The sequence below is a fragment of the Dermacentor silvarum genome, chromosome 4 (genome assembly GCF_013339745.2).
Source record: "Dermacentor silvarum isolate Dsil-2018 chromosome 4, BIME_Dsil_1.4, whole genome shotgun sequence".
In the NCBI taxonomy this organism is placed as follows: domain Eukaryota; kingdom Metazoa; phylum Arthropoda; class Arachnida; order Ixodida; family Ixodidae; genus Dermacentor; species Dermacentor silvarum.
In genome coordinates, this window is record NC_051157.2 from 78477640 (window position 1) to 78496056 (window position 18417).

General features: G+C 45.5%; 1 protein-coding gene across 1 annotated transcript in view; it reads right to left on the bottom strand.

The window, feature by feature from the left end:
- Positions 1 to 18417, bottom strand: part of LOC119448717 (Down syndrome cell adhesion molecule-like protein Dscam2) — a 322695-nt gene that overhangs the window by 9347 nt on the left and 294931 nt on the right. Inside the window, exons 18-26 of the mRNA XM_049665781.1 lie at positions 16879 to 17010; positions 15663 to 15830; positions 14287 to 14357; positions 12311 to 12551; positions 11753 to 11845; positions 9965 to 10186; positions 8529 to 8834; positions 6624 to 6791; positions 1753 to 2093 (exon numbers count right to left, since the gene is read on the bottom strand). Coding sequence (XP_049521738.1) covers positions 1753 to 2093; positions 6624 to 6791; positions 8529 to 8834; positions 9965 to 10186; positions 11753 to 11845; positions 12311 to 12551; positions 14287 to 14357; positions 15663 to 15830; positions 16879 to 17010 — 1742 coding nt within the window. The remainder of the gene's footprint in view (positions 1 to 1752; positions 2094 to 6623; positions 6792 to 8528; positions 8835 to 9964; positions 10187 to 11752; positions 11846 to 12310; positions 12552 to 14286; positions 14358 to 15662; positions 15831 to 16878; positions 17011 to 18417) is intronic.

Genomic DNA, 18417 nt, shown 5'->3' on the forward strand with positions numbered 1-18417 from the left:
AAATCACTAACAAAGACGTTGGTTTTATTTGATTAACAAAAACGAAATTGTCCGACGGCAGGATTCAAACAGAGCACCCCTAGCACAACAGCTCGATCCTCTAACCATCAGGACACGGGCGCATGCCTGAGTAAACGGAATATAACATAATGAAGTATTTCCCGCCTGCAAGCCAGCGCGATGAGACGCTTGGTGCATTTTCTGAACACTCAGCGCGATTTTTCACTCTCATCAATAATTACACATAAAAATACTGATTCCTTTAGCTTTAGTATATTTTCTGAAGAACATTAGTCACATTAACGGTACAATTTCCCTTTGCGTCAGAATTTTAGTGCTAGGTGGCATGAGATGTCTAGGCGTGTTCATGTTCCAATCACAGATACTGGTGCAGAAAAGAAGCTGTATTGTAGCACCTCAGGTTATACAACTTTGCTTGCTAGAACGAACAGCCTACGCAGACTATACAGACAATGCAGATCCTGTCGGCTTGTCACATCGTTTTCCCATGCGTAGTGGCCAACGTACGGTAGCTATAATACCTCTCGGTACGTTGTTCCCGCAGCAAAGCACCGCGTCCCTCACAAGGCGCCAACATGCCCAATGTTGGCGCCTTGTGAGGGATGACGATAATGACGATAAGATTGGTCTGTTTGCAGACCTGAGCAAATTAGGGAAATATATTGCTTTTCTGTCGTTCTGACGTGTTGTCAGAACGACAGCCGAGAAGCTCCCGGGAAACGCTAATCGCAAAGAAGCAAGTTGGGCCCGCATAAGCGCAAAGACCACGCCATTAGTTCTGATGCAGAAACAATGTTCTGTTACCTGTGCGACAAACGCTCCAGCTCAACGCCGGGGGCGCCAAGATGTGGCGCTGCGAGAACAGGAGGCCTAGGGAGCCTACATGCGAGCGCTGTTTTAAAACAGCGCTTGCATGTAGGCTCCCTAAGGAGGCCGTGGCTAAGCGAAAACGTAGACAATACCCAGCAGTTCAAAAGCGCGAAGCGGACGCACACATAGTTCCCGCCGTGAGCATGTCGTAGAACTTCTTCGTTTTCTATTTTCTTGAGTTTTACGTGCCAAAACCAGTTATGATTAGGAGGCACGCCCTAGTGGAAGGCTCCGGATTAATTTTGACCACCTGAGGTTCTTTAACATGCACTACAACGCAAGCGCACGGGCGTTTTTTGCATTTCGCCTCCATCTAAATGCGGCCGGCGCGGCCGGGATTCGATCCCGCGACCTCGTGCTCAGCAGCTGGATCGAATCCCGGCCGCGGCGGCTGGAATGTGAGGTCAACACAAGGCGACAACGCCAACAAGACCCTGTACTTCTAACCGATACTGCTGGCGGTCATCCGGATTTCTCTGTTCATGTGTCTACACATATGCCACACCACGCGTGTTTGCTTTGTCAGCTTACATTTACTGCAATTTGTACTGCCACTACAGCTACGCGCCTTACACTGCGTGTAATATTCTAACGTGTTGCTATGGCATTCATTGCTTCGCCCTTATGGAGAAACTGTGGTTGTTTTTATTCTATCACTCTTTCTGCCCTCTCTAAAATCATATCTACTACGCCCCCCTTGCGTATGAGTATGAAACTGCAAACCTGATGTGGATAGCTTCCCTACCTTTTCTCTCTTTCCATCTCTATATCCCTCTCGCTCTCTATCTAGCGGAATATAACACACATTGCGCCATATTGCAGCCGGAGTCATTGGCCTATCTTTGTTTTTCCTTGACGTACCTGCAACTGCTGTTCGAGTTCTTGCTGGCAGTTCGGCAGACTACGCAAGAAAGGGACATCATAAGTGTGATGCGGCCCTATCCTTTCGTCTTCTGGCTCTTCCGCTGCGCCACTCAGACTGCGTGCCGACGCCCACCCGGAGTGCAATCCTGCAGGCGCGTACAGAGACGCCAAGCGGCGCCCTCCGGCATCATAAGGGGACGGGTAGTACAACTGCTCCCTCTCCATGGCTCCCTGTTGCTGAGGATCCTTGAAGTTCTGCTGTGGCTTTGGCTTCTCCCACACACTCATGGGCACCGTATCGATAGACTTTGTCACCTCCTGCGCCTCGTCCAAGTCTCCTGCGTCAGTAAATGCATAGAACAAGACCAACTTACTAGGCTACTCCGCAATTTTAAGTTGGTGCGTCTTTTGGAAGGCAACGCCCAGACCTAGATGTGTATATGCCCGTATGCACCATTTTCAAAACAAGTCACATGTGCAGTACTACAAAGGCCCGACTATATCCTGATAATATTAGAAAGAACTGTGACTAAAATTGAGTAAAAGAGTTTCCAGCAGCACTTTCTTGGTCCGACAGGCCGAAGCGAAGCAGTGTGTCAGGCACAAATGAAACAATGTGTTATGGCTTGAAGTAGTGCAAAAGTTATTTCTAATGTGCAATGTACTCTATAAATACATTATAACTTAGTAACAATATGGTACTCGTAAATACGACAGACAGTTCTGCGCAAGGAAACAGCAAAGGATGGAACGTAAATGTCCTTTTTTTCTTCGTAGGCGTCCAGATAACGAAATATATTGCTAATTTACTGCTTAGTTTGACATTCTCTAAGTAGTACTTCAAAGCACGACAAACAACTAAAGGCAAGCTTTGTTCTTCCCGTTCTGCTTGCCTCTTTTAACCCTAAAATGACCGAACAGCTTCATATCTTGAAAAATTGGAACAAATCATTCACCTTTAGCCCTGACCATGGGGAGTACGTTTGTACAAAAAAAAAACGAAAAATAAACAATGAAATAATACTTCAGGTAAAGAAAGCCTAATTAGTAAAGTATTTAATTCCTGGGTAATTGGTTTTTAAGCTACCAAAGCTGAAACGTTGCTCCAGCACATTAAAAACGCAAATATGGGTTCTGCGTTAAGTATCCCGCTCCTAAATCAGCGTTCTGAGTTATCAAAGTCGGCCTATATATACGATACGGCGAGCATTACACATTTACCTGCCGTGACTCACAAAAATATTTCAATGGCTATAAGATAATACAGGAAGCAGACAGTGCGTGTTAGTGTCAACAAGATGTTCGTAATGACTTTGAACTCAATATGCAAGCAAGCCATTAGGGAACGCTAATGCGAAAAGATACAGGAAATCGAAGGACACCGACACGACAAAGTAAAAAGTGCCTTCCAAAACATCTGGGCAAAAGACTAAGTTTAATTTGGGCGACGAGATTGAACAGTAATTTACGCATGGGCACAGCAAAATGACTAGCATATATTCAACTAAGTTGAATCATACAGACTCAAGTTTCCGTGCTAACTAGCCTAGCCCCAATTTCTGTTTCAGTGAAATATTATCATACAATGGCGTATGCCGAAAAGGGAATTCAGAGAAAATCAGTGGTTCAGTCACTCAGAACCATCAGCGTCCTCTAAAATTATATTCCATAATCATACACAAAGCACAAATTCAGGCAGCAGTGCTGCGAGTGCTATACCAGATGACGCAGTGAGCTGAAACTGTATATTTTTAACAGCGGAGCTGTTTAAGCCAGCCGTAATTTGTGCCGCCGAGCTATGACGTCACTGCGTTGCCTAGCAACGCCATACCCGCTGTGCGATAGCTTCGCAAGACACCGCGCCTAGACACTGTTTAACAGCGGAGCTGTTCAAGCCGGCCGTAAATTGTGCAGCGAGCCACAAAACCTCGCCGAGCTATGACGTCACTGCGTTGCCTAGCAACCCCATGCCAGCTGTGCGATACCTTCGCAAGACTCCGCGCCTAGACAATGCGCGCTGCGCATCTTCTCCGCTTGCCATAAACGTTCTGTGTAGCAGGTGTGAAAGCGGGGTTGATAATGGGCGGTCGGTATAGTAGCAGCCATGGGGAGAGCGAGGAATAACCGCTCTACCGAGGAAGAGGCCGCTTTCCGGGAATCACGCCACTTGGCCAAACAAGAATACAATCGCCGGGGTCGAGCTGATCCTGCACAGAGAACCGAAGAAGCCTTAGCCAAGCGACGGCGCAGAGTCGAAGCTGCGCCTCGCTTCTCCTAGCTCCGGCAACGCTCCTCCGCCGCCGCGCCAGCGATGGCGTCACTGTGCATTGCATAGCGCAGCTTGCAACACCGACACCGCGTTCCAGCAGACCCGCTCCGTCAATGCGGTCGCCTAGTAATCCCGTACTCATCTTCGCCGAGCCATGTGATTGCTTCGCATCGCAATTCTTGCTTCGCTTAGCCATGACAACACTTTTGAAGCTTGGCCATGACCACAGAGTAAGATAAGACAGGAGCGCCGACTCCGCTCGTCTGGAAGGGACACTTTCGAAACGCCGGTTCCTGCTTCACAGCGTGTTCGCCAGACGGCGCTACGAATGAAGAAAAACTCTGCAGCGGAGAGGCGGGCCCAACAAACCGAAGGAGCAAATGCGCGGGGACTCTCTCGCGGCGCCTGCTTGCCTATCCGTTTTGTCGCCTGCTCCGCGCACGCCCTGACGCCGGTAGCGCACATAGCTCTTGCGGTTCACGGAGTGACGTTAGCAGGAGAAACAAGTCATGTTAATTTATTTTATACAGGCCAAATGCAGGGCATTTGTCAGGTGGCCTACATGGAACTTTACAAGGCACAGGAACAGAAAATAAACAAATTACGGAAACAAAGACGGAAAGAAAAACTATAGCAAATGGTAAGGCGATATAACGGCAGTTCGGGTGGTCTCAAGCAATGACAGACGACAGCGAAAAGAAGTTTTTATGCAAAAGATGACGTTTACCACTCTTTTTCATCTGAGCACGCATCAAGTGCTAAGATGCTTCGCTTGATTCTTTGTTTCTCGCGGTGCTTTTCGTGTCGCCCGGTTCTCTTGCGAGCAGAATCGCCACATTCTCATTAAACATAATAATTGGGAATTCCTGCCAGTGTTTCCTGCTCATTATTTCACAACAGAAGCTCTGACTGTGTCTGCATAACTAGGGTAATCATCTCGAAGGCGAGGCTGATAACTTACAGGGTAGCCAGCCGGCATTTACACTGGCTAACCTCCTTGTCTTTCTTTCCCTTTCTTTCTCTCTCTCTACATTACGGCATGTCTCTGGACAAGGAAAGGCACCTGCACTATGCGTCGTTGTAGACAAATTTAAACTGAGCTCCTCCCGTCCTTCCGCATTGGCGTCTTCTGGTTCCTCCCGGCATTCAGCATCATTGAGCTACGCCAGGCTTCCCTAAACAAATTGAAGGAACGGCTCCGCTTCGAAGTCGAGGCACTTTCTTTACATCTAGTAGGACATCACCTTTGTCTTTGCTGAAGTAACTATCAAGAATAAGCTGCTTCTGGAAGTGTCGCGAACATATTTTGTCCATTGCTTTAAGCGCTCGCTTACCTTCAGGAATGTTTTTACGCCACTGGTGCAGTAGTTGAAGTTCAGATTGCGAAGCGAAGAGCGAAAACTTCTAGCGTCCTTTGCCATACCCAGATTTACAGCCGGGAACAAAACACTGTCCTGTTGCTCAGTATCTTTCACGCAGAAGTATCAAGATACCTTGCTCCGTCAGGCATGAATAAACATACTGCAGACATGGTAAACAAAGCGAGGAAGACGAAAATTTCGCACCTTCGCTTCCGCGCAGACGTAGAGTGAAAAACAAGTACTTCTGTTGTGTCTTTTTGTACAGCATCATTTATCGTCTGTTTCCTAAACATCTAAATATGTTTCGTATGCGTGCATAAAAGCGCTACGGCGTGTTTATTTGCGCTTTTATTATTTGTGCGCTTATACTTTTTTGTGTTTGATTGCTTTCAATTTGAGACGGCGGAGGGTCCACCCCTACTGAAAAACCCCCATATTCCCCATAACTCCTTTATCCAATAACATCATATGACATATAGGAAAAACCGGTTTTTGTATAGGATCCTATATGTTTCATATCGGATTATTGGATATAGGGGTTATGGGGCATAAGGATTTTTCAATAGAGACGTTTGTAGCAGACGACATGCTCTACGGGTGCCGCGCTGCCGGTTCTGCGACGCCGTCGCCGCCGTCGCCGCCGGTCTCCGCCACTCAGCGCATGCGCACATGGAAGCAAGCTGTTAAGTGTTTTCCACGCACCTCGACAGATGGCGCTACGCGATGTATAATTTACGTTACACGGTTTCTCCTGAGCAAATGCATTGCGCGGCGGCGGAGTCGGCGCTCCTGTTTATCTTACTCCGTGGCCATGACTTCACACTGATTATGAAGATCATGTCGCCGCGACGGCGACACTCAACTCTCGTCTGCTGTTTACTCCAGCCTTGCGCCACTAGTGTAAGCTGCCCACTTTTTTATCAAGTTTGTTGCACCATCTGTCATCAAGAATGACCAGGAATGGTCGATACAAGATACTCGTGAATGATTTGGCCTTCGCATGGGTAAGCCTCGGGAATATCTATTGATATAAAATAAAATTGCTGTGTAGTCGCGCTAATTTGATATGTCTATATTCATGGTTCTCCCCAAGCGGCTCATAAACAGCTTATCCAAAATATCAGACAGAATCGGCGAGACCCGAAAGTCTGTAGTAGTCTGCATGAACATCGAAGAAAGTTACCTCTCTCTCTCTCTCTCTCTAGATTTAGAGTCAAAGTAACGGTTTAGCAACTTACCTGAACGTCTCCGGGGCACCGCTGAGAGTCGTCTACGTGAAACGATGTAGCACACGATCGCTGAGACAAGCACCAGAACCAGCAAAGTGGACACTATAGGAATAATAAGGCGGATCTGGCGACGCTGCGAATCCACAGCTTGCGTCCACTGTGGCGGTGGTACCGTGCCTGCGTATTGGCATTCACTTTATAAGGAACATGCAATTAAATGTGTGAATGATAATGAAGACAAAAACACTGCGCAATGTTTGAAACAATGTAGACTAACATTTCTAAGCTTGCGATTCCGGAACACACTAAGACTGTTTAAGCATACTGCTGCGTGAAAGCCTTCTCGAATATGTGATGTTCCTGGAGATGTTCTCGCTTATTTTGAAATAATAGCATAAAATGAAAAAAAAAACGCTCGTGCCAGAAGTTCAAAACCTACAAAGAGGAAGTTTAGGACAGGAAACGGGGCTCGAGTCCAAGAACTCGATGAAGAAGGTATATATTTACAAAAGTTACATTCGTCCATGTTTAAATATAACAAAATTGAGGACGCTTAAGCTTCGCTTTTAAGAGTAGAACGCAATAGCGTTATCGGGACCCGTCCTCATCGCATCGTTCGCATACGGCAAGTAGGCTTCATTCACCGCAACACTGAACGTGGGGGCCACGGCGGCCGCATTTCGATGGGGGCGAAATCCGAAAACACCGGTGTACTTAGATTTAGGTGCACGTTAAAGAACCCCATGTGGTCGAAATTTCCGGAGTCCCCCCGACTGGCGTGCTTCGTAATCAGATCGTGGTTTTGGTACGTAAAACCCCATAATTCAATTTTTTTTTAACTTTGAACGTGGGAAAGCCAGCTTACCAAGACCAAGCTTACACAGCTCCCCTTAAAGTCGGCTTCGCTTTTAAACTGAAATGCATTGCTGAAAAGACGTTTTTCCAGGACAATATAAGTGGTCTTATATTAACATGTGAAAGCCCTAGCACCTTTTTTATTATTTTATTAATTGTTTGCTATTGCCCCGACGCGCGCAGGTCTGGTAGAAATGCTGGAAAAGGGGTTTGTGTTTGAGTTTACTCGTAGCAGAATTAGGTTTTCTCGTACATTCAAATTACAATCCGACGCCGATTGGTAAACAATCCGACGGCGAATCCGACGCCGAATGGTAAAGTCGTACTTTACCATTTTTCTGACGGATTTCACTGTAAGAAATTCAGTTTTTGTTCACCAAAACCTTGCACCACGTGGAGGGCCTCCGCGGTCGATGTGGTTGGATGATTTTCTCCGCCACCCACGGTCACACGCCGGTTGCCGACGCCGGATTTTCGGCGCCACGGAGCCCTAAACGCTATCGCGTTAATAGAAATCTTCTACTACTAGCATAGTATGGGGAAACGGCTCCACTGAATTTTCTTATTAGTCTTCTGTTAACTTTAATTGTTCTTAAAACCTCTTCAGTAGTCACGACATGTAGTCATAATCATAAATCTCAGCAGTCTTAGGCGACACGGGCCTGGACTCACGCTTGTAATAACATTTATGCAATGTGTCATTTCACCTAGTTCCTCCCATTATCATCCCCCATTGTGACCCTCTTTCTTCCCCTCTTCCCCTTCCCTTACGCAGAGTAGCAGGCCAGATGCTCCATGTTCGCGCCGACCTCTCTACATTTTCCAATCATTAAACTACTTCTTCAGTAGTCGTACGTACTCATAAGGCTATCTCATAATTGTACGTATACGCCCACAGGATGCCATGTATACCTTTGGAGCGCATGTTGTCACGGGTTACAGACAGACGGATATATTTTCGAGGGTAGAATGCTTACGCATTAAAACATATTCCAACACGAAATTGTCAGTTTATGCTACGTTGACTTATACTGGAACATGGTATGCTGTCCGTCTTACCTCCAGAAAGGGTGAGCGTGGCGAATACGTATTCAGCCTCCGTAGCTCCCGCATCGTTCTGTGCCGTGACTAGAAGGTCGTACCATGTGGCAGGCGTGAGGTCAGGTATGACCAGCACGGCTGCCTGCTGGTGGTCTGGCACGAAGTGGGCGCTCGTCACTGGAGACCAGTCCTTATGCGGTTGCGGCTTATAGAGCACGGCGAAAGATGCGATCGGACAGCCGCCACTCTTCCAGGTGCCTAGCTGAAGTGTCACCGATGTCACGTTGGACTCTATCAGGTCACGCTGTTCAGGTGCCATCGGAACTGTGAGCGACAACAAGAATCGATGACAGGACGACATAAACTTAACGCAGTCTACGAACACAAAATCAAATGCACGTTGTCACTGCGTTTTAGGGGCGAAGCACCTTAGGGCCTAGCCTTGTCCCTCGTAGTCCGTAGCTCTCGTTGGCATGGAGACCGCTATGTATGTATACGCAGATATATATATATATATATATATATATATATGAACGCCGAACTCCGGCTTCCGGAAGCCGACTTCCGCTTCCGGTTCCGCTTCCGGTTCCAGAAGCCAGCTTCCGGCTTCCGGAGAACGCTTCCGGCGTTTTTCTCTCTCGTCCGTAGCTAGGGGCGCTGCAGTGCACAAGGGCGTTCGTTCCCGACGCGCGCTCTCTTTCTCGTGGGTAGCTAGGGGCGCTGCATTGCACAAGGGCGTTCGTTCCCGACGCGCGCTCACTTTCTCTCTCGTCCGTAGCTCTGGTTTACCCGAATGATCCCCCGGTGCTTCGCCCACTCATCATCATTCACTTCGTGGATATGCGGTGATTTTTTAGAGGCGAAGCTCCTTAGGGTGTGGGTCGTTCCCTCCTCTGTAGTAGTAGTAGTAGTATGTAGCCACCTCTAGTTTATCAATTGCTCAATAGATGGCGTTGTGTGTGCGTAGCTACCTGTAGTTTTATGAAGTGTTCACTAGATGGCGTTCCGGTTCTGCTTCCACTTCCGGTTCCACTTCTGGTTCCGGTTCCATTTTGCGCGCGTTCGGTGCGAACGCGCGCAACACGCCGACGGCGTCGACAACAGTTCTGCGCGTTGCTGGTGCTGCTGCATGTCCAAGTTTAAACAGCTGATAAAACTGCCTTGAGTCGACCCCATGGCGGCTTCGCATACTACTCAGGGTTCCCCTACGGGAAGATGGTGTAATTTTCTCTTTCGTTCCCGACGCGCGCTCTCTTTATCTCTCGTCCGTATAGCTGTGGTTTACCCGAATGATCCCCCGGTGCTTCGCCCACTCATCATCATTCACTTCGTGGATATGCTGTGAATTTTTTCTCTATGCAGGACATTTATTCAATAAACACAACTATTTAGTACAGCACTGCGAATGACGCGCGACCACAAATTTTGTTATGCAGCAAAGCATCCACACTTACCAGATCCATCTGTCTTGGCATGTACGACGTTGCTACGGGGTCCTCGCCCTGCGGCGTTAAAGGCCACGGCGTAGAAGGCGTATTTGCGGCCACAGCGTAGACCGCGATAAGCATACGCGGACCTTTCGGCTCCCGTCTGCACCTCGGACCACTCGCCTGCGCCCTCGGCAGGCTGGGTGTCCAGAGACATAGTTCGCTCTGCTTTGTGGAAGAGCACGAAACCTGGAAATCAGAAAACATATTGTTTCATTAGATTTGGAACAATGCGTATGGGATACCCAGTTATCGATTACGACGGAGTCGACGACGCTCCGAGAAGCAATGCATAATTGTGGAAAATGACGCCGTGTTTATCGAATACATACATAATACATACATAAATACATACATACATACATACATACATACATACATACATACATACATACATACATACATACATACATACATACATACATACATACATACATACATACATACATACATACATACATACATTGTCTATGGACGTTTCTGACGACCACAGTGATTGGGACAGCACGTTACCCTTCGTGACGTTCGCCTATAATTCGTCCCGTCACGAGACCGCTGGCTTTTCAGCATTTTACCTTCTGTTCGGTCGCCACCCTACTCTGCCCTTTGACACACTGTTCCCTTCCTCGACGAACACTCCCACTGAATATGCCCCAGACGTCTTCGCCCGGGCTCACACGGCGCACCAGATTTCCAGATCCCGGCTCACTGAGTCTCAAGCCGCGCAGAAGATCCGGTACGACAGCCGACATCGGACGTTCGATTTCCTCCTGGCTTCGTTGTCATCCTATGGACACCACGTCACCTCATTGCCTTGTCTGAAAAGCTGATGCCTCGCTACACAGGACCCTACACGATATTGCATCAGCTTGGCGATGTGAACTACGAGATCACTCCGCTGGACTCGCGTGGCCCTGCTGACGTTGTGCATGTGTCACGACTGAAAGCCTTACTTTGCCGCGAGTTCTCGTGCCTTATAGAGGACTCCGATCTCGACAGCTATCTTGTTTATGCATCGTTGTCTCTCTTGTAAATAGTGTAAATAAATCATTATATGTGACTTCCGCATCGTCACAATATATATATTAGAATGACTGGTCTTCATCAGTGTTTTAACACCAACAGAAAGCCCCAAAAGATGCGAGCTGTATGATTCTGAAAAAGCTAATCCGGCATAAATGGTGAGGCTTAAAAACTTGAGCTTACATCCCTTTAGTAAACTGTCCCTTAAATTTGAGGGCGCCTGCAAAATTCTCGCAGGATTATTACTCTTTGCATTATGCTTATTCTGCTTGAGCAGCAAAATAATTGCTACAGTTGTCTGTTTTTATGTTAGGTGACGCTAATGCACATTAGGTGGCATAAATTGACACATGCGAGGTGGCCTTTTTATCTAGAACAGTTAGGTTTGCGTTGAACAATTTCAGTGCTACCCAGTAATATCTACGTTCTATCATTGCTAAAAGTTTTGCTGTGAAAATTTTTTAAACTTTGACACACCCTTAACAGCTATTGTGCATCGGGAGAAATTGTCATTATTCCTTTTTGCTGTAAGCAACAATATCAACACTGTTGGGTGCGCCCTAAAGAGTCTGTAAAAATTGTAATCCCCCTTGTTATTAACAATACGTTTGTTCATTAGTGTTCCCAGAAGATTTGAGCACTTCCTTCTTTCTACCCTCTAAAATGTGGTACTGAATCCAAACAATATATTGTGTTTACAATGAATTATCGATACAATGATTAAACACTAACCATTGACTGGCTGTTCTCTCTCGATATTCCAGCTGAGGTGAACAGATGACGACGTCGATGAAACCAGCTTTAGGCGCGGTGCTGTCGGAGGATCTGGACATAGTGAATGAAAGCAGCACATATTACTCGCAATGTTCTACAAGCAAGCTTTTCAACGCAGCTAAGGAACATAAGATTTAAAAAACAGTCTGATCTGAAAAATGTAAAACAAGAAATTATTGTAGTGTCTGAATAGCAGGCCTCAAACAGTTTTCTTCCTGAAGTTTTATATAAAGGTACTCTCTCTCTCTCTCTGTCTCTCCAGCAGTTATTACTGTTAAAGTTTTTCTGAGGAGATATGAGTGAGACACTTGTGCTGCTCTTATGAAACTTGTGATTGGTTACCACGTGCCTTTCAAAGCGCGCAATTATTTTTTATCGCTCCTATTGTATCATATCGTAGCAACAGAACTTGCGTATAATGAATAAGAACAAGATCACAATGTGCACCGATTTCGTACACAAGTTCACGAATGAAAATATTGCGGCAGAATGGCAGCATGTGCTGATTATGCTAACCTATTTCGAGTGTCTGGGAGTGGACTTCTTCAGACACGGGTCCAGCGCCTTTCGCATTGAATGCCTGGACAACGACGCTGTAGCGTGTGTTCCGCCGCAAGTCGGTCAGCTCGCACTGTTGTAAGGACGAAGCCGGAGAGCTCTCCAGGGTCTTGTATGCAAATGACTCTTTAGCATCGCGTACTCGGTATCCGACGTAGTAACCCTGGACCAGGCCATTGGAGTCCTCGTCCAAGGGTGGCTGGAGAGAGAAACGAGGGAAAGCGAACAGGGCGACGTTCCTTTTTAGTGCGTAGCTTCTTTGTCGAGTTCCCTAGCAGTTTTGGCAGCAAAATCGTATCTGTAACACAAATAACGTGACACCCTTCCCATAGGAATACAGGGCTCCATAGAAAATACATGAGGTTGGAGTGAGCCAACTTGAGTTTGGGTGTGGGTCAACAAAAAATTTGGGGGTGATACGGGAGTCGGCCAACCTAAATTTGTGGTTGAGCCAACTTGAAATTTGGGGTGAATCAACCTAAAGTCGGAGGTGATGTGGGGTGGGCCAACCTGAATTTGGGGTTGCACGAACTTGAATTTTGGGGTGGATCCACATAAAATTGGGATTGAAACGGCGGTGGGGCATCCTTGAATTTGAGGGTGATATGGCGGTCGGCCCACCTGAATTTGGGGTGATATGTGGGAGGGCGAAATTAAAACTTGGGCTGGGCCAACCAAAATTGCGGGGTGGACCAAATTGAAATTTGGGTTGGGTCAACCTAAATTTGGGGGTAGGTCAACTAGCAGCTTGAGGTAAACTAGGCTAAACATATGGAAAGAAAGGTACGAGCCGAGCCAAAGGATGCCGCACATTAGGAGACAATTCTCTGAATTTCTGCAGCTTTCTTCCTGGCAATGGCAATTATATCGACACTCCACGGGAATATTCGCCGTCGTCAGCACCGTCACCATCGGTGGGAGGCTCTGCATAGATTCAGGTATGTGTACTATATGCGAAACCATGCTATAGGACACGTTGTATGTGCGGGTTATATCAGACCTTGAATATCAAGAATATGTATCATATTGCCACAATATGCTGTCACTAAAGTTACTCATACAAAGTCTTACATCCTTGACAAAATTATTCCTCAAAATTTTGAGAATGACAGCCCACAAACAGATGTCACAAAGCATAACACTAACAGCGCATGCCTATTATCTTGAAGCTTCTCAGGCTATTAAGTATTAAAGGTGCGAAGCAATCTTAAGGCTCAAACTTGAAAGTAATGTATTTTGCTGGCACGGCAGTCTGCACAATCTCCGGGCTCGACCCACGAAAGAGGTTTAAAACGTACCCGATACGGAAAAGTGATGGTGAGGTCGCTTAATAAACATAAATGAAATGGTCCGACGGCAGGATTCAAACAAAGAACCCCTAGCACAATAGCTATATCCACTAACCTTTGGGCCACGGGCACATGCCTCAGTAAACGGAATATAACATTCTTAAGTATTTCTCGCATGCTAGCCAGCGCAATGTGATCGGACGCTTGGCGTATTTTATGTTCAGGTTGAAAGTTTTAATGAATTATTCGGGCTGAGTCTATAGAGAAAAGTACAGGATCAGAAAAGACAACCTTTCATTGTTTGTTCAGTTGTCTGTTTCAGGACCAAGTCCACTTTTCAACTTGTTGGCTGTGCACTGGCACAAAGAGATCCATATCCGAAAAACTACGATCATTTGACTAAATCTAAAGACACAAAAGGAAAAGCGACACATCGTGCAAGAACTAGATCTAAAATTACGTTGCATTGAATGTTGTGAGTGCTTAACACTGGTACATAATATCGCAGTTAAACACCATCACTGAACAATACAAATGGAGTCTGTAATGTATTTTTGATTGCCGTCTGTATTCATACTCGCGAGCACATCATAGGTCACTGCAAAACAAGGCGTTTCAGCGTCTTTGACTACTGTGACAGCGTACCTTCCAGGCGATATGAAGACTCCTGGATCCTGTAGGTGTCACTTTGATGTCGCGTGGGGCCCCGCTCGGAGCTGCGTCGAACCAAAATGAATCGACATGAAACCTTAGCCTATTTTCGTAAAACCTCATTATCATTCACTAACAAACAGTGATCAATATTTCCTGATGAATCGGCTTTCGATTTAATAACATTTATAAATGCTGCGCTCCGGAAACTCACATCTTTTAGTAAATCTTTTAGTAAATCAATGAGCGGGGTTAGTTGGTCGACGTTCATGATTGTATTGCGCTTATTATCACACTGACGGAAGAACTACAGTAAGAACATAAAAAAGTGAACGTACTTGGTGCGAACTACCAACTCGTTCTCTTTTTTAGTTGGTAGTTTGAGCCATGGACGTCTACTTTTTGTTCTCTTATGCTCGTTCTTTAGTTCTTCCGTCAGTGTAATACTAAGCGCTATACGACAATGAACAACAATATGTCTTCTTCATGCTCAAGTGCTTATTTTATACGTCTTTTTGTCATTATTTCGATTGAATGGACACAAGAAACAAAGCGATAGCCTTTCTTGCACATACTCTGACTAGTAAAACAGTACGACACCCTTGTCAAATACGTTAATGGACAAGATTGACAGTAAGTGAGTACATTCGCTGGCTATAAACCTACAATAAGGGAACAAACTATGTTAATGATGGCAATAAGCATCTTTTGTTCCCTTAGGTTTATAGTCAGCGAATGCACTCATTCAGTGTGAACCTTGTCCATTAAAGTATTTGACAAGGGTGTCGTACTGTTTTACAAGTGAGAGTATGTGCACGAAAGGCTATCGCTTTGTTTCTGGATTAGGCTCTTTCTTCTCGTTTACAACAATAGTACACACGCCCATTGTTTCACATACTCAAATACCATCGGAAAATGGCAAAAAATTATATACGACTCCGAGCAAGTGTGCAGTAGAAATTACAAGAAAAATAGAGTTATACAGATATGCTGTGTACTGAATAAGTTTCCCATTATTACACAATAAGCCACACAGCGATAAATACATTTATTTAATCTGAAGTGTGTGAACACAGTATTCCTTTACTTCTGATTGGTGATATCGCCATGAAAGTCGACGACAAAATATTTAATTTCCTGTTGTTGAGCAATAGCTCTTGTTTTCAAAATTGCAATGAACGCCAGCCGGATGGTCCCATATTTTGCCTCATGGAATTAATGTATATGAACTTCGCACATTTCTTAGCAGCTGCACTTTTTAATACAGTCAAAGGTTTGTGTGAAAGCTTTGATTACATTTTACGCATCTATTTTTGAGGGACTGCAAGTGGAGCAGTCGAGCAAAGTGCCGCAAACAACATACAAAATACCTTCTTCATCAGTTGTAACCATCAACGAGTCGCTGAATCCACTGAGTCCAATGAGGTTTTCTGCCCTCAGCCGAAACTCATAGGTGGTCTTTGGCCGCAGTGAAGAAACCACGTGCGAGGACTCGGTCGGGTCGATCGCCGACATGCGCGAGTCACGCTTCCATGTGCCTGTAACGAGACAGAGGCGAGTAAAGGTAAGTTTTCACTGTACATGCAGTAGACGGTATTAACACGCCACGTAAAAACGTGTTAATAATTGGGTGCAGAATACAATACTGCGGTTGGCTTCTTTCTGATCTCATATGTGAATTTCCCAGTGCCTTAACTCCGCATAGGTTCCGAAGAACTACGACAAAAAAGCTAGTGATCTAATAAATCGAAAAAGGTAATATATAACACTTCATACATTTGATGTATTCACTAGAATAAATGACTAAATGCACCGGTGTGTATTCTCTGGAACAATTTTAGCAGCCTCATATTAACTTTGGCACCTGTGCAACAAACATTGGAGCTATTGGCCAGTACGCCATGGCCGAACTAGTAACCCAAGGAAACATGCAGGAAGCGAAACGCAGAGAGGAGGAAAGCGCAGCTCACACACGTTTCTGAAAGATGAAGGTTGTACGTGGGCTGAGATTGGGAGAACACGAACAAGCATAACACGCGTCCATCCCAACTGACAACCTTAACGAGAGCGCTGGAGTCACTTCAGCAGGAACTGGAGTCAGCTAACATAGACACACAATATAAGCGTCACGAGAATGGGTTTTTGTATGAAAGATGGCGGACGGTTTCACAAGCAACCAGCTCTGAAGGAACACTTGAGTATACAATCAAATTGTCTCAGTGGTAGTCTTGTCATTGAGTCATTGGCTATAGATTTGAGTAGTTAAAAACAGTGCTAAATTTTGCTGTGTCCAGGGCAGTTAATACACCCATGCTATTACTTGCTAGTTCGAATAGAATCAATTAGCAGGAAAAGTTGGAGAAGGCGTTCTTAAATCGGCATGTTTGCTGCTTCAATACAAAGAAATATCATTATTTCACATACTTGTCCTTGTTAGACTTGTGCCGGCCCAGTTTCATGTCAAACTGATCTACCTTGTTTGACAGAGAGAGATGTGCGAAACTCTTTGCAACCCACTATTATTTGGGTGAATTACTTGGCTAGAGATCTGTCAATTTATCTTGAAACGATCAAAGGTGTACCTACCGTCTCTGTGCTTGTATTCCAAGCGGTACTTGTTCACGGGGCTGTTACCGGAGTAGGGCGCTGTCCAAGAGATTGTCACCGAACGACTTGTCGTCTGCGATGCCTCCAAGCCACGAGGTTTCTCTGGGGGTTCTGGACAGGAGTTTGAAAAAGTAGGAGGTGTACCCTCCAATGCCCTATTGACAGAATGCTCTGTTTAAGGCAGGTGCTCAGTGTTACTGTTGCGTAAAGCTTCTATTCCTCATAATGTTGGTTGTGAGGAAAGCGACTAACAAAAGTGAAACCAAGGGCTGATTGCCACTCGACCAGGCAACTGAGCTTACAAACAATTTTTCCCCGTAAATTGATTTTTCGTGCCATGCCACTGAATACCTGCACACTCTCCAAATTTGTCCGAGAGACTCCCAAATTTTGAGCAACCCTCCCGATTATACGGGCATTGGCATAAGTCTCCCCAAAACCTGTGCTAACCACAATGCAAAAAAAAAAACCTAAAGAACCGCGCTTTGCTGCACAGATGCATCGTAATTGTCATTATGAGATAGGTAACTAGCCGAAGTACGATTTAAATTAAAGCCATTTGTGTGTATGCCTAACTCAGTTAACTTCAGATTGAGACATGCGGTGAGGAGTACGCAGGAGGCAAAGCTCTAAAAGGCGTTGTATAATAACCGGTTTCTTTAGGTCCTTTTTGCGGCAATACAGTTGTTCTATGCTGTGAAGTATACTAAAAGTAGAAAGTGGTCACTGTCACGAGTGTTCTTATACACGCGCCGTCCACGGTCACAGTACAAGCAGCGAGATATCATATGAATGTACTGGTAGCCATTCAGAACTGTTTATAACGTTACTGTGTACGAAAAAGTGCCTCAAACTCTGCAAGGAAGCTTTGTTTTGAAAAATAGAGCAAATTTTTTTTTTCTATTTTGTCGTCGGCGTGGCAGTTCTCATGTCTCCGCTCAGCGAATCTGTCGAATTTCGAGGTGTACAAGTTGGCAGCTATGGCACTGAAGTAAACAGCAGCTCGTAGTCTATCGAAGATACAGCAAAGTGTGACTGTATAAAAGAAAGGTACTTTTTCTTAGATTTTAAAGACTAACCTGTTTCGTAGCATGGCGCCTTAAAAAATACTTCGCTTTCTTTACAGTGGAAAAAGTAGAAGACTATCCTTCGACCGCTTTTGAAACCATCACAACTGCGAGCACAACTTCTGCACCATTGCAATTGTAATAAATAGTGGTTCAACCAGTGCTTTCTTCCAAGTTCGACTCTTAGCTTACAGACGTTTGCGCGTCCCATTCTCGTAAAGCTTATAAACCGCTTCGTGTCGAAAATGGCAAGAAACTGGTTCACTGACAATTGGTGTAGTGTGTTTTCTTAGAATGCAACTTCGACATATTGATATCACACTTCAAAAAAAAATTCGCGCATCACTCTGTATGCGGCGCACGATGCCACTATCATGTTTCACCGATAGCCAGCATCGCGAAGCAATTGAAAGAGGCAAGCTGCTATAAACATACTGCTATTGAAGAGATC